This window comes from Bacillus rossius, chromosome 1, assembly GCF_032445375.1.
Source record: "Bacillus rossius redtenbacheri isolate Brsri chromosome 1, Brsri_v3, whole genome shotgun sequence".
In the NCBI taxonomy this organism is placed as follows: domain Eukaryota; kingdom Metazoa; phylum Arthropoda; class Insecta; order Phasmatodea; family Bacillidae; genus Bacillus; species Bacillus rossius.
The window spans coordinates 134,200,541-134,215,089 of NC_086330.1; the positions used below are offsets into that span (position 1 = coordinate 134,200,541).

A 14,549-nucleotide genomic window follows, 5' to 3' on the forward strand; every position below is an offset into this window, starting at 1 on the left:
TTTGTATACTGCCGCTTTCAAGTTGCGCGTAATCACATTTGCAGAAGAGCACAGAATCGGGCCGCGGAAAGAGAATTTTCAGTAAGTGAAAAACATGTTCGTGACTGGCGAAAACAAAAAGACAATTTGAATAACACGTGACGATAGCGGCGACTAAGATGACGTTGACGTCCCGACAAATGAATCTGATACATCAGAATTTAGTTCATAAAATGAATAGATAAACTTGGTTAGTGTTCAAACTGAATGTTTTTTATAAATGTATTTTCTTTATTGATTTTTTCGCAATGTTGTGTTTATACTATATTTTTATATTGCCAAACTTCTTGTAACCAAAAGTTGTTTTGTTTATTTTGCGCGTATTGTAAATAAATATTACGTATAGGTACCATGTACCTAGATATTAACTTCTTTAATTTAGCATTTTCACGCGATTTACAAAAAAAAATTTACTTAAAAATTTTTTTTTTTCAATTTTTCCTTTTTCTCCTTAAAATTTGGTAAAATTGCTGCGACGATTATGCGAGTAAATACGGTAATAACTCATGACAAATAATTACCAATGTCAAACTAAAGGGTGAAAAGTATCATACCAGCAATAAATATTTAGTTACACAGCTAAAACAATACTCATACAACACTGTTTAAATATACTGATTTACACTAGTAATTAAAATAATACGTACTTGTAAGAATGCCATTTCCTTGCGAATATACTCCTGTGGCGCGGTGCACAACAATAACCTCGAACCCCGCTATGTTGTCGTCTGCCCCAAGCCGTGTGTGGCGACATGCGCAGGCGTCATCCAACCGGCGCGACCCGCCTATCCCTGCAGCATGGCGGGGTGAAACCTGAGCAGTACGCCACCACGTGCCGGCCGAGTTCTCTGTACCGTCCGCAACATACCAGAGAGATGCCACGCATGCGTAAACACATCCGTAGTGGGACAATTTTTTCTGCGTGCAGCCAGCGTTCATTGATTTATTAGACGTCACGTCAAAAAGATATACCCAGAATTAGACAGTTTAAATTTAAACATGGGCTGCATAGATATTTTTAAATAGTGTAGATGCTTGGTATGTATGCTAGTATTTGACTAAAAGTAAGGTACAGACTATTTATGCTGGAAAGTTGAACCTACATTTATTAATCACAGCGTACTTAAAACTGCAGTATACCACAAAGAGATTGCTTCCAATGGTGTGTATTAATACAACTTTAATTGCAAGATTACTGTGCATAAACTATGAAATTTACCATGACCTGTAATTGGATATTGATGAGCATGGTATAATTGCTGAGGGCAGTTAAAAATAAATTTTTATCTAATAAACAAAAATATTGGTGAATAGGTTGCATGACTAGTGCATCACAAGCACACTGTTAAAATAAAAATGCAAGAAAATTGAAGAATTTGGATGCTATTTAATACTAGCCAACTTAAAAGAGTAACCAACAGCGTTACTAATAAATAAGTAGCACACCGAGCCAACATGCCCTTGTAAGTCATAGGTACAACTTCAAAAAGCAATGTTTTTTTTTATGACCACGCAAATTACACTCTTTTATTTACAAATATTGTGGCAAGATATAAAAAAAAAAAAAGTATATTTACATGAAAAACAAGAACTCTTTCTTTGGACACACAAAACAATACTCAAATTTTTATAATTCTGTTCTGAAAATAGATAAAAAGTTTTTATCAAATGTGATTATAGTTAAATATTAACAAAACAATATTTAATTGTAAATCTTTATACTATTGGTGAAACTGCCCAATAATTAACAACTAACTGAGCACTGGGATGTACATAACTGAATAATACCTATATATTATTACTGAAATTGTCATTAACATTACAAAAACATGTCTTAAGTCACATTTCTAATTACATTCACTTGCAAGTGTGCCTGTAGTCTCATATGTAGCTGAAATGTAATTTTTTGATCTTTTCTGTATCCACAGATGAAATTACTAACCACAAAATTATAAAAGTCATACAATGTTAACTGCATGACAAATTTTTTAATACAAATTTTAGTTCACCATTATCAGCTTACTAGGCCACAATAGCAAAAATATGTAAGTGGTTCTGTCAGTGTGAATTTCACAGCTAAGTTCAACATTACATTAAAATATAAACCTATTTGGCTCAGTGCTGAGGTGGACGCCATCCCCGCAGCCACCGGGCGGGTCCTCGTCGTCGCCGTTCCACGGGTGCTGACGAACCACCGTCGTCTTGTTCTTCTGCTCCTGCTTACGTCGCCTCTCCTCCTCCGCCCTCGTCTCCTGGATGTACGACAGAGTGTCCCTAGCGACCAGTTCCTCCAGCCGGCCGCTCACGCCCGAGAAGCCGGGCGCGTCCAGCAAGGACGCAGACTCCCGCACGTAGAACAGGATGTAGGGCGTGTCGGCCAGGTGCCACTGGGAGAGGGAGTCCACGGACCGGGCCAGAACCACGTCGTCGTTGAACTCGAACCACCTGTCACAGCCGTCGAGGGCATGCGCATCGTCCAGGGCATACGTGTAGTAGTGTCCGGAGTCCATGCTCTTGCCGGAGTGGACGACGGCTGCATAGAGCCGGTAGCTCTCGCAGCGTCGGGCACGTCCGTCCCCCACCACGGGCACGCTCACCCGGCCCGAGTACGTGACCCTGTGAAGCAGCTTGGTGCGCTGCCGCCGAGCTGAGTCGTAACGGAAGTGCTTCAGGGTGAGCAGGAGGTGGTAGGGGGCATCGAGGACAGCCAGGGAGCGCGTGGCGTCCCTCAAGCCACCGCACTTCTCGCACCAGTAGCGGTTGTCACCACACAGCTCCTCCGGGGACAGGAAGTACTCCACGAGGCCCTGGAGGCTGTGCTCCTCATCATCGTGGTCGCCGGGGAAGGACAGCTGGATGTCCCGGAACATGTCGGTGTGGACGGAGTCAGCCTTGCAGTCGTGGCACTGGTACGTGGTCAGCATCTTGCCTCCGAAACACTGCTGGACTATGGTGTGGCGTGGCGGGCTCGTGCCTTGGGAGAGGCATGGGCTGCCTGGGCCTCTGTCGGTTGGGTTGGTAGGACTGCCGCCTAATTGTGGGTCCTGTGTGTCATCCCCTTCACCTGAAAGTACACAGCAAACACTTCACATCCAGTTAAACACTTAAACAAAATTTTTGAAGCTAAGGATGCTGAGAAATTGCTACAGTTAAATCCTCAAGAAAATATTGGAAAAACCAAAGAAAATGTGCTTCTTAAGCAGGGAAACTTATTAAAAGGGTTAATAAAATGAAATTTTTATTGGTTAAATAATTGTGATCTTCATAAAAAGTACAGTATTAAAGTCTAAATGGAATTACATATAGGGAAACAATTTTACATTAGTGAAACCTCACTGATAGAAACCGTAAGAAATCTAGGATTATATATACTTTGTAATTGTGATATTCTTAATAACCTTTCAGAAAATGTGTTTAGTTGATGCAGTTATGATTAAATAGGCATTTTAAACAAATGATAGAGATCAGCATGTGATGCTATTTCATTCAACCATTTCATTATTCTTTATTCAGGGTGTCTACCAGATCTAGTAAATGAAATTCCCTGATTTTTCCAGGTTTTCCAGGTCTAAAACTTAATTTTCCAGGTTTTCTTTAACACAATTATGACATTCCACGAAACTGAAAAAACTGCATAAAAGTACATTGACGGGTTTCAAAGTAAGTATTTCAACTCACTTAAATTAGTAAAAAAATTACCTTCTTCCAGACATGGTCAAAGTGACTCAATTGATGGCAAATAAAACATGCTGCTACAAATATTTCACACACTTATTTTTGCAAAAACATTAGTAAAAGGAAGCTTCCATCAATTTCGCAGTGACTCAACTTTTGCGTCTATTGCACTTGCTTCAGAATGAGCCAAATCCAACACTCGAGCCTTCTTCAACTGCAATGCCTTGATCACCTCTTCAACTATTCTTTTTTCTGCCTTCTTCTTGTCTGTAGCTTCCTTTTCTTTTTGTTTTGTTTGCAGAGCTTCCTTATGCCTACAACTAGCATTTCTTACATACTGTAACATGGACTTGGTGATATCAATATGCTCTACACCTCTAGAACATTGAACAAAGTCGTACACTTGTATTTCTACAATCAGTGTTTCTTCCTGCAAGTTTTCAGTCAGCAGATTAGAATTCACTGAAAATCCTCTTTCCAATGATGCATTTCCCCAACATCAGCCTCAAAAACTTTAGAAGGCCTGTTTTGGCAGCTACTGTAAGTGCCTTACGAATGAGCATTCGCAAGTGATCAAGGTGCCCGTCTTCTCGAGAAAAAGACGAGAACAGTGCTTCAGAATCTTGCGTGGAACATACCAACTCATATGATCGCTCAATGTTATCAGCTTCTTGTCCTGATAGCCACCTGTTTTGAAGACAACATTCTAAACTGTACTTCACACACTGTTTCCTCACACCCTAATTTAAAGCCACAGACGGACATAAGCAGGAAATTCCCATGGTAAGTTTGTACTTCAGGGGACTTTTGTCTTGAAGTTTTTTTACCATAACCTTTAGACAAGTCCTAACATCATTTTTCAGTAACAGGACAGACTTTTCTGGCACTTTCTCTTTCTTGATGGCATGGAGTACTGCATAACCCAACTTGATATTGTTATCAGTCAATATACTTTCCTGGTTATCTACATCCAATCGAGATACATTGTGTTTCTACCTAAAGCTCTTCAGTACCTCTGGTTTCACAAACTTTCCTGCCAAAGCTAATAAACTGTCTACCAGTGAATCATAGAGAAAAGGTGCCATGGGTGCTTCACTTTGGAACATTGTAAGAAACAATTCCAGCTCTGATGCCAAAGAGTGGAAGAATGTCAATTTTACTTCTAGAAGATTATCTTCAAGAGCACTTTTCACTACATTGAAAGAGACAGATAAAATAGAAACTTCACTAATAAATTTCTTTAGATGGGGTAACGTTTTCATGGCACGCTCAGCAACTGCAGTATTTTCTAACCATCTGATTGCACAAAATTTCTTGGGAAAAAGCTCTGATCCAGTTATTATAATGTAATCTGCCCTCCTTGCAGGTACATGCTTAAACAAATAGTAACTGTGCCTCTAAAAACTAACAACATCCCATTGTGTAGCAGAAAATCCAGTTTTGAAAGCACCATGGACCGTATGAAGCTCACAGCTACCAATTTATAGCAATGATGGTGAATCTTCATGAAAAGTGTCTGTGATATGTATTTTCAAAGCTAAAAAAATTGCCCACTTTACGTTGGGGCCATCCATAGATACCTGCAGAATATTTCGAATGTCAACAGAGGAGAGAGCTCCCAAAAATGCTTGCAGTAAACACTGAGATGTGGTATGCCCCAAGAACATTGATGTTAAGTAAGCTGAAACAACTTGGTCTTATCAAAGCGCGGGAAGCACATGCCGCAGCACGTCACGTCAGCACGATAACAAACCAGCTTGAACCAGTTTGTATCACGTGATTTGATGCCACTTCCGAATCCGATGGTAAACAAAAGAAAATGGACGTGGGAACTGTTCGTTATCTGTTATTCAAAAATAAAAACGGGAGGGGATATACACTTGATGCTACGTGAATGCAAAATGATCAATAAACAAAAAACATATTGACAACTACAACCTACCAAACAAAAATTCCCTGATTTTTCCCTGATTATTCCCTGATTACAATATTCCCTGATTTTTCCAGGTTTTCCAGGTTTTCCAGGGTCAGTAGACACCCTGTTTATTGCAAATCTATGGCTGGGATGTGGTTCACAGAGGTGGAACTGCTAAGGCTAGCGTGAACAGGTGTTACAGAGGGATGTATGAAGGGAAATATGACCTACCAGAAAAAGGGGTAGGAGTGATGAAAATATCCCAAGAGCAACTCAAGAATGAGGCTTGGGAGCAAGGGTGAGTTGACAGAACAAAGAAAGTATTTGTTTTGACTGCTGAATGCCTGAATCAGCACACATCACTGAGATATCTGGTTATCTTTCCATCCTGTCTGACAGCATCTGCCAAGGAACAGCGCTGACATGCGTGTTTGGTTTAATCACATTTAAAATTTTACCTTTCTAATAAGTTTTTATAACCACAATTCTTTTCTTTAAGAAAAAAAAACTTGTAAAAATAAGAGTGAGGTATTATTTTTAAAATCCTGCCTGCAATTAAGAAAATAATTACATAATCTTATCATCCTGATGCTGTTCAAATCAGGCTGTGGTATTACAGTAATAATCTGACACCATCACACTGCATTCTTGATTACCTATTCAATAATTATAAAAACTCTTTGTGAAATAACTAAAAATTCGTGAATATTTATGAATGGATACAAAAATTTGTGAATACAATAATTTACAAAGAAATTTGCAAGTTCAAAATTTTCTGAAATATTTAACTTGCATTAAAACTCATTTCACATTTCTAAATAGTAGGGATGGGGCGACCGAATCCAATATCCGCAGAATCCGCCGAATCCTAGGGATTCGAAGCTTCGGCAGGTCTGATATAGGATTCGTCAAAGGATTCGGTTTTTTACTATTTACGGAAAAAATAATACAGTAAAACTCGCTTACGAGGTCCCGCATGGTAGGTTTTTCCGTATAAAGCGTTTGAATTGCCCGAGGTCTCATCATTTACGCCGTTTAGATATAAAGTCCGTTGAAAATTTTTCTGAAACTTCCTGTCTCAAATAATGGCGCACGTAAATATGAAGAAAAAAAAAATGAACAACAACATACGAAGAAATATGGATGATGTACCATAACTACTGTACAAACCCAATAGTTATTTTAAGATAATTACCATAAAATGAACAAGATTCTTTGTATAATACCATAATTAGAGGTGTAAAAGTAACGAAAAAAAGCGTACCCGTATGCATTCGTTACTATAAGAATTAGTACTTGTTACTATTGTATCATTACTCGTTACTTATGATACCGCATAACATGCTATGTTATGTTGCAGGAAAGAATAGAGTTGTATTGCGTACGCGTACAGTATGACGTTGCGTAAATAATAATAATAATAATAATAATAATAATAATAATAATAATAATAATAATAAATAGAATATAAACAATTAACAATATTTGATAATTAACAGTTTTTGTTAACCAAGAAACAATTAAATCTCATTAGAGCTTTATTATATTATCTCTTTTAAGATAAAAAAACGTGAAAATTCGCGATAATAAAAAACATACATATTTCTAATTTGTAAAAGATACTTTCTTATGTTTTTTCTGTTCCAATCTCAAACTTTCCTACACACACAATACCTTTAATAAACAGTAAAAAACTTGGATGACGAATTTCCAAATTATACTTTACTTTTAATAAACAACATCGTTCTTTGTAACGTAAACTCATCGAATATGCGCGCACATGCGTGAAACATACGAAAAATGCGAGTAACGAAATGCAGCAGTGTGTAACGTTTCGTTACTCGTATATAGACGGTGCACCCGTTACTCAGTAACGAATACATATGGTTTGCTACAGCTCTAACCATAATTACTACAGAAGCATATTTGCACTATAGTTACCGTAACAACCGAGATGTATATTTACCGTGACAGTAATGTATTATTTATTTATGACATATTAAATTAAAGAACATTGTTGAAAAAAAAAGGATGTTAAACTTTGATATGTACGGTTGGCACATGTTGCTAAGAAATAATGCTATCTGAAAGAATGCAGTACTACTACGAAAAGTGAAAATGGTACTCGTGGATTTTTAGGTTATGGCAGTCTCTTTCGTTTTTCAGTAATATCGGCCGAAAATTAACAAGCGTACTGTATCAGAAGTCGGTAGAAATGCCGATTCAACTAAATATTGGCAAAATCGGCTTCTTCAGTACAGCTCTACATTTGATGACATGAGTAAACATATTTCAGACTTCAGGATATTGAAAAAGACTTTAATTTCCATGTAGGTTTATTGTGTGTGTATGTTTTTTTTTGCAAGTGTAAATTGAATTAAGTAAAATGCTTTTATTTTTATTATTTTCAATTGATTTAACTTTAATGACCAGTTACAGATATTTATGACACTAATTTTGAGGTTAAGCAATTTTACTAAAGCATTCCAGCCACACAGGTTGCCAGCGAGAGATGCTTCTCTTCTGCTGGAAACACTATCTCATCTCCAATTGTAGAGCTAATTTAACTCCTGAACATGCAGAACGAATTATTGTTCTGCATGATAGATTAAAGAACAGAATTTAATACTCTGTGACAATCTCTCAGAATTATTGTGAGGAAAAGTGGAAATGTTGAAACAATGTGAATGTACTTTTCAAACAACATGATTTTTGGTGCTAAGTTTGTTGAAGCTCAGTAAGGACTCCAGAAAAATTGACAAGGATGAAATTTTTCCAAAGATATGTTACCTTTACACAAACATATACTTGGTTATGTTAGTTGGATGATATCAGTTACTAATGAACCAATGGAAACATGTAAGATTCAATGGAAAAAAATGTTATTTTTTTTCTAGCAATGCAAAATGTAAACACACTCTGTAAATAGTTACCCAAAATTAATAAGCCCACTTCATTTTAATACTTTATTCAAACATTATACTAAGTTTAAGATAAAAATAATTTCCCAAAAGTGTAACTGTACCACAAAAGCTCGAGCTCGGCTCGAAATAAAATTCTTAGGCTCGCAGACCTCTAGTTATTTATAGAAAAAATCCTAACCTCTAATCTGTACTAAAACTGAAATTTCTCAGAAAAATTTTTTGTCTTTATATACACTTATACCAGAAATGTACCAAACTACATGTAATAAAGTCAAGGGACTTTAAGTGCAAGCAGAATACATCTCACTAAATTATATATGTGGATATCATCTGTTAAAATATTTGGGTTTGGGTTCGAGATTCGGCAAATCCAGTCTAGGATTTGAGTTAGGATTCGGATTCGAGGAAATCAGGATTCGCCCCATCCCTACTAAATAGTGTTGAGTAAGTTTTCTCAAATTCATGAGACCCAATTTTTCCGGGTCACTATGGAAGTGGTCATTTAATGTATCATCCTTATAATTTTGTTTACGTAGGTTAATGTAAACAAAATTATAATAATGTAGTGTACTCACAACTGTTTCTCAAAATGGGGTACAAATATTCTTATCCATATGAACATAATTTATTTGTACCGTGCATTATCAAAAATTATCACACAAACAAAATATACGTTTATCATTTACAGTCAACCTAGCTGATAATGGTGCACAACACATGTGAAGTGAAAAAAAATTAACAGCAAGTGATGAACAAACTCTAACGAAGTTCTATAGTTACCATAAATGGTCTGACATATATTGTGCAAGTTAAATGTTACAGTACAATAATCTCAGATGCAGTACCACAGAAACTGTAAATGGCCTGATACATATTGGGAAAGTTAGATGTTACGGCACTGTTTGACGTGCCGAACATTCATATAAAACAAATCCAAATTTAGCATGCAAAACGAGTGGTCACTATGCTCAGAATGCATTCGGGCATGAAATGGGTTAACATTTATGAAATAAAACAAAGATTTTTTGTGTTGATTTAGTGCTTTTCAAGCGGGTAAATCAAATAACCCCAAAACGTATTAAACGAGGTATGTTAAGGTTAATAGCATGGGAAACTTTTGGTGCTATATTAGTCAGAAGTTTTAAGTGGGAAAACGTTTTAAGCTGTGTTGTCTTAAAGAGGTTTTACTGTTCCACCAAATCTTTAAAACTGTTTGTCATTTTAATTTTGTGTCCTAAAGTCTGTAAACTGCAAAACATGTTTGAACCACACATTAATTCTGTTACTTGGCATCACTGACAGAAAATGTAACTATATTAGCTGCAAAAATAATTTCATGTAAAATTTAAAGAATGATCAGGGGTATGTGGTTGTGGTTATGGTTATGGTTATGGTTATGGTTATTAGGTTATGTGGTCATAAGCATGTAAGAAAAAGTTAATCATAAAAATTAAATTCACTATAACTTAGAACACCCAATAATAAGACTGTGTGAATATCAGTTAAAATCAAATACAAATACTAATATCAAATTATTATTGAATATGAATATTGAATCTGAATAGTAAGAATTAGAATCCCAATACAAATTGTTTTTTTTCCACATATCACAAATACATATTGAAAGAAAAAGTAAATGTGTAACATAGTTTCTTTTGGAAAATTAAATAAATAATACTAAAGTTAAAGGTTGGTTATGTTCAGTCAGCTACAATTACTAGGGTAAAAGGGTCTGAATTTATTTTTTAATGATAGTAGACACCTGTACGAAAGTCCTTAGGTCTATCAGCATCATTGCACATTTTATTGAAAAAAATAATAACAGCGACAGAATTTGCCTTAGATGCGTGGAATCACGTAAGCTGTTGTTCCAAGCTCTCTGTACAATGGCACATAGATCCAGCGGATAGAGCTATCTTCAGCACAGTTAGCATATTCTTGGTATACTCGTGTTAACCTCTGTGGTTATGTTTTTGCAGCATTCTTTAGTTTTGCTTCAAGGGTATTACAAAATTTATAAATATTTTCAGTACAATTTGTTGTAAATAAATGTATCTAAATATATCAGGTAATAAATATTTTATTTATGGATTAACTCTGAATAACATGTTTACCGTGACGGACTGGAAAAAAAACCTTAAAGTAATGGCTACTGATCACAGCTGTTTTGTTTACATCAGTGAAGCGCCATAAACATCTTGGTCACGGACGACCGAAATCAATGTCATATTAGAAAGATTATAATCAAAATATATTGGAAATTGCTGAGGAAGCACACGCTAAAAATTCTCACCTTTTAAATAAACTTTTTATTGCAATAACACCATCACTCAAAACCAACCCCCCTCGGAACAATTGCAAATACAATTTTCCACGACATTTTTTCTACCCAAGGCACAAGTTTTAATATCCTGAGCTTTGTTAAAACAATAATTTTGGTTTTTTGTTCAGCAGGTGTAGATGATCACTAACGTAAACCTTTGGTAATCATTGCATTGTCTTCTAACAGAAAAACAAAATCATAAAAGCAACATCAAAGATGTCCATCGTTTCTTTATGCAGTATCGGGACAACCAACCTTAGAACTTGAAAAAACCTATGCATTATGCAGCATTGCCAAGTTTTGAATAAGCCTCGTACCATGGTTTTTCAACATTCGTTTTACGAAAAATTGTGCAAAATTTATGGGTAAATACAGTATAAGCCTGGTCAAAAATGGAAATCATAGCAAAATGAGTAAACTAAAATGTTCATCATTACGTCCACCATATAAAATTTTTACCACAGTGCTCAACAAACAATGAAACTGAATTACCTCATATTGCTGTACCATTTGTGTCACATGTCACGCAATCATGTCAACAAATGGCTAGCAGTTTGTTTTTGTGTATTCATCGATGTTACGCCTCGAATGAGGGAAATGGTGTATTGATGGAACAGCCTTAACAAAGGATACGAAAGCCAGCATATGATTGGTCGAAAAATACATCGTAACAGCATGCTGCACGCGGCAAAAGTTTTGACGGTCTCGTTTGTTATTGTTTTGAAACATTTGTCAAAAAGTTTAACGATAAATAAAGTTTAAGAGTATAAAGATAACATTTATTTAGGGATGGGTCGGTTCTGTAATTTTTTCGGTTCCAGTTCCATATTGGTTCTTGGAATTCAGTTCGGTTCTTCTCTGGTTCCGGTTCCTGTCTCATTGGTTGTGAGGATAATCTTTAAGAAAAGAAAAAATTACTGTCTCATCGGTAGTATTTTATACAATGTTCGCATATGGCAAACTTCTCATCTGCATCAAAAACAAAATGTTCGCACACAAGACGACATTACTGCAATGAAACGAACTCCTCATGCACAAAGCTGAAAATATTACTTCCTTTATTAATTTACGTGCCAATAACACAAATTATTTATCGCCTAAACCACGACAGTAGCCAAAACAAACCGTCAAAGTTCTGGCTGTGTACCAACCTCCCGGTATTATTGTTCGCATGTGTTGAAAAATTATGGTAAAATAAGTATCATGTTAAAGTAACATCTAAAAGGGTGTTAATTGTTTACTTAAATTTTCTAGGGATGTGCGAAAGTGACTTTATCCACACGAAATGAAAGTGAAAGAAAATTTATCAAGTTTCGTGAAAGTGAAACGAAAATGAATTTTTCTATGAGATAAATATATTCTTAACGAAAGTTAAGCGAAATTTTTTAATTAACAAAGAAAAAAAGTGCCCCAAAATTTGCTCTTCAGTAATAAATTCTATTACATAAATCATTTTTGTACCTTTTGATGTATATATAAATATTACTATTTAATATAGTCAACATCCGCCCTAGACCACACAACACAGCCCCATCTCACTCGTAAATTTCAAGAATCAATCCAGATCTTTCAGCGCACAGACTATTTCCTTTACAGTCGTAATGTCGCAGTCTATGATAATATATTTATCACGTGCATGGTACTGATGAAAAAACACGTGACTACTGCGGAACGGCCGTCATCTTGCACCACTGTCACACATGGCTAGCTCAGGAAGCTGTAAACCAGGCAAGGGACATGGTCAAAACAAAACATAACAAATGGTTGCTGCCAAGTGACTTGTTGACCTTTTTGTCTAATTGGCTGTATATTATGAGGATTTTATATGCTAGTCAGAGTATGTAAATTTTAAATAAAGCAGACGACAATGTTTTTGTTTGGCTGTGCGCGAATAAAAGTAGGTACGTTCTTTGTTTATGTGTATACGGTAAATACTAAATAGTGTACTAACAGTTCTGGAAAGTATGTTTTACGAATATAGTACCTACACTACTGTTTGAAAGCAAATGAATCAGGTAATTTTTCAAATATTGCATGATTTTGTTTTGATACCTAGGCCTACTGTAATCACGGTTGAATTTTGTTTACTTTATCTGCCATGTTTGTTCAAATTATGATTTTACCGTATTTTCATTAACGTGAGTTTTTTTCATCACCACGTAAATTAATCTTAATGGAAATCTTTTTTCTAATTAATGTCTTTATATGATTTGCATATGTTATTACATTATTAGTAATAACAAGCAAATCATATAAAGACATTACAGTAGAATCCCAGTGCTAAGTACTTACAGGTACCTCAAGTTTTTGTACTTAGTACTGAAACATGCATACATATCTTTACAAAGAGAAAAAAATATATAAAAAAAATAGCTACACGAGAGCCGCAATGCCATATGTATTCGCAACTGCGACTTGCTTTTTTCCCCTTGTCTAGTTCTCTGAGTATATCCACTTTTTCCTTAAGCGTAAATTGCTTTCATTTCTTTTTATCTCCAGGATCATTCATATTGTAGCACAAATATAATGCGGTGTCTAAATAACGTAACCTGAAAATAAACTCAACAATAACAATAAACAATCCCGGCACAGACATCAAACAGTATTTTTAGCGTAGCGTAACACTTTTGTCTAAATAATTAATACTTCTCTCAAACCTCCGTCTTTCGATATATCGAATGGTGTTGTGTTGCTCACGTCGCATACTACGTACGGTATAATCTATGGTTGTGCGCGCAACTGTTTGTTAACTTTGTTTTGAGAATTTAGAGGTTAGAAAATACGTTGCGTTGGTATTTGTGTATCTTTGTTCTACTACATTAATCATTTAGCTGGAAATTTATTTACCAGTTTAAGTAAATTTTGGTGTAGTAATGCCACGCTACTAGTAGAATTTATACGTTATAGTGAAAATATGATACTTTAAACTGAAACCGTTTTGCATGGCGAAGATACGATTTTTGGCGGGCACTTAAAAAAAATTCGTTAAGTGAAATATACTTTATAATAAGGTACGTTATTGTACCGGTATTCTACTGTACATTTTTATTAAATTACGATTTCTTTTTCAACTAGAACAAACGAACTTCGGTAAGCTATTGAACTTTCGTTTGGCTCGAAATATTTAGCTAAAAACGAACTTCGACAGATGAAATTCTTACCGAAATCGAATATGAAAGTAGCAAAATTTCGATTTCGGTATCGGTATACCGAACATTCGCACAACCCTAAAATTTTCACATACCTACATTTAAACCCATATGGTTTAATTCTGGAATGGTAAAATAACGTTTACCGTTTATAAGTTAAAACGTATAAGTTGTGTAATCCATGGCAAGTTGGTCACTATGTTCACAAAAACATTGTAGCGCAGCCGCGGCATATTACTGTAAATAAATGAAAATAACATGACCAAGATGGAAATTTCGGAAAATTTTCCAATCATCTGTATTGTGCTACATTTACATACAGAATAAAGTTATCCCGGCACTAAATGTAATATAGAACATAGTTATGGCTGTGATTGCATCAATTTTCTTAAGCGCATTGAGTCACGCCTGAGGTATGTACGTACGGTAACGTCTGTCTGTGTTAGATATGTGGAATGTTTTATTTCAAACCAAAAAATAAAGAAAAATATGTACTTCTAACAGCAACCTATTTATTATTTATA

The 14,549-nt window shown here is 35.5% G+C and overlaps 1 protein-coding gene across 2 annotated transcripts in view; it reads right to left on the reverse strand.

Annotated features, from left to right (window-relative positions):
• Positions 1–1,406: 1,406 nt before the first annotated feature.
• LOC134546174 (ubiquitin carboxyl-terminal hydrolase 35) overlaps positions 1,407–14,549 on the reverse strand; it is a 65,472-nt gene continuing 52,329 nt past the window's right edge. For both annotated transcript variants that reach the window (XM_063388761.1, XM_063388760.1), the window contains exon 10: positions 1,407–3,103. In XM_063388761.1, the coding sequence (XP_063244831.1) occupies positions 2,133–3,103 (971 nt within the window). In that variant the 3' untranslated portion in view covers positions 1,407–2,132. The remainder of the gene's footprint in view (positions 3,104–14,549) is intronic.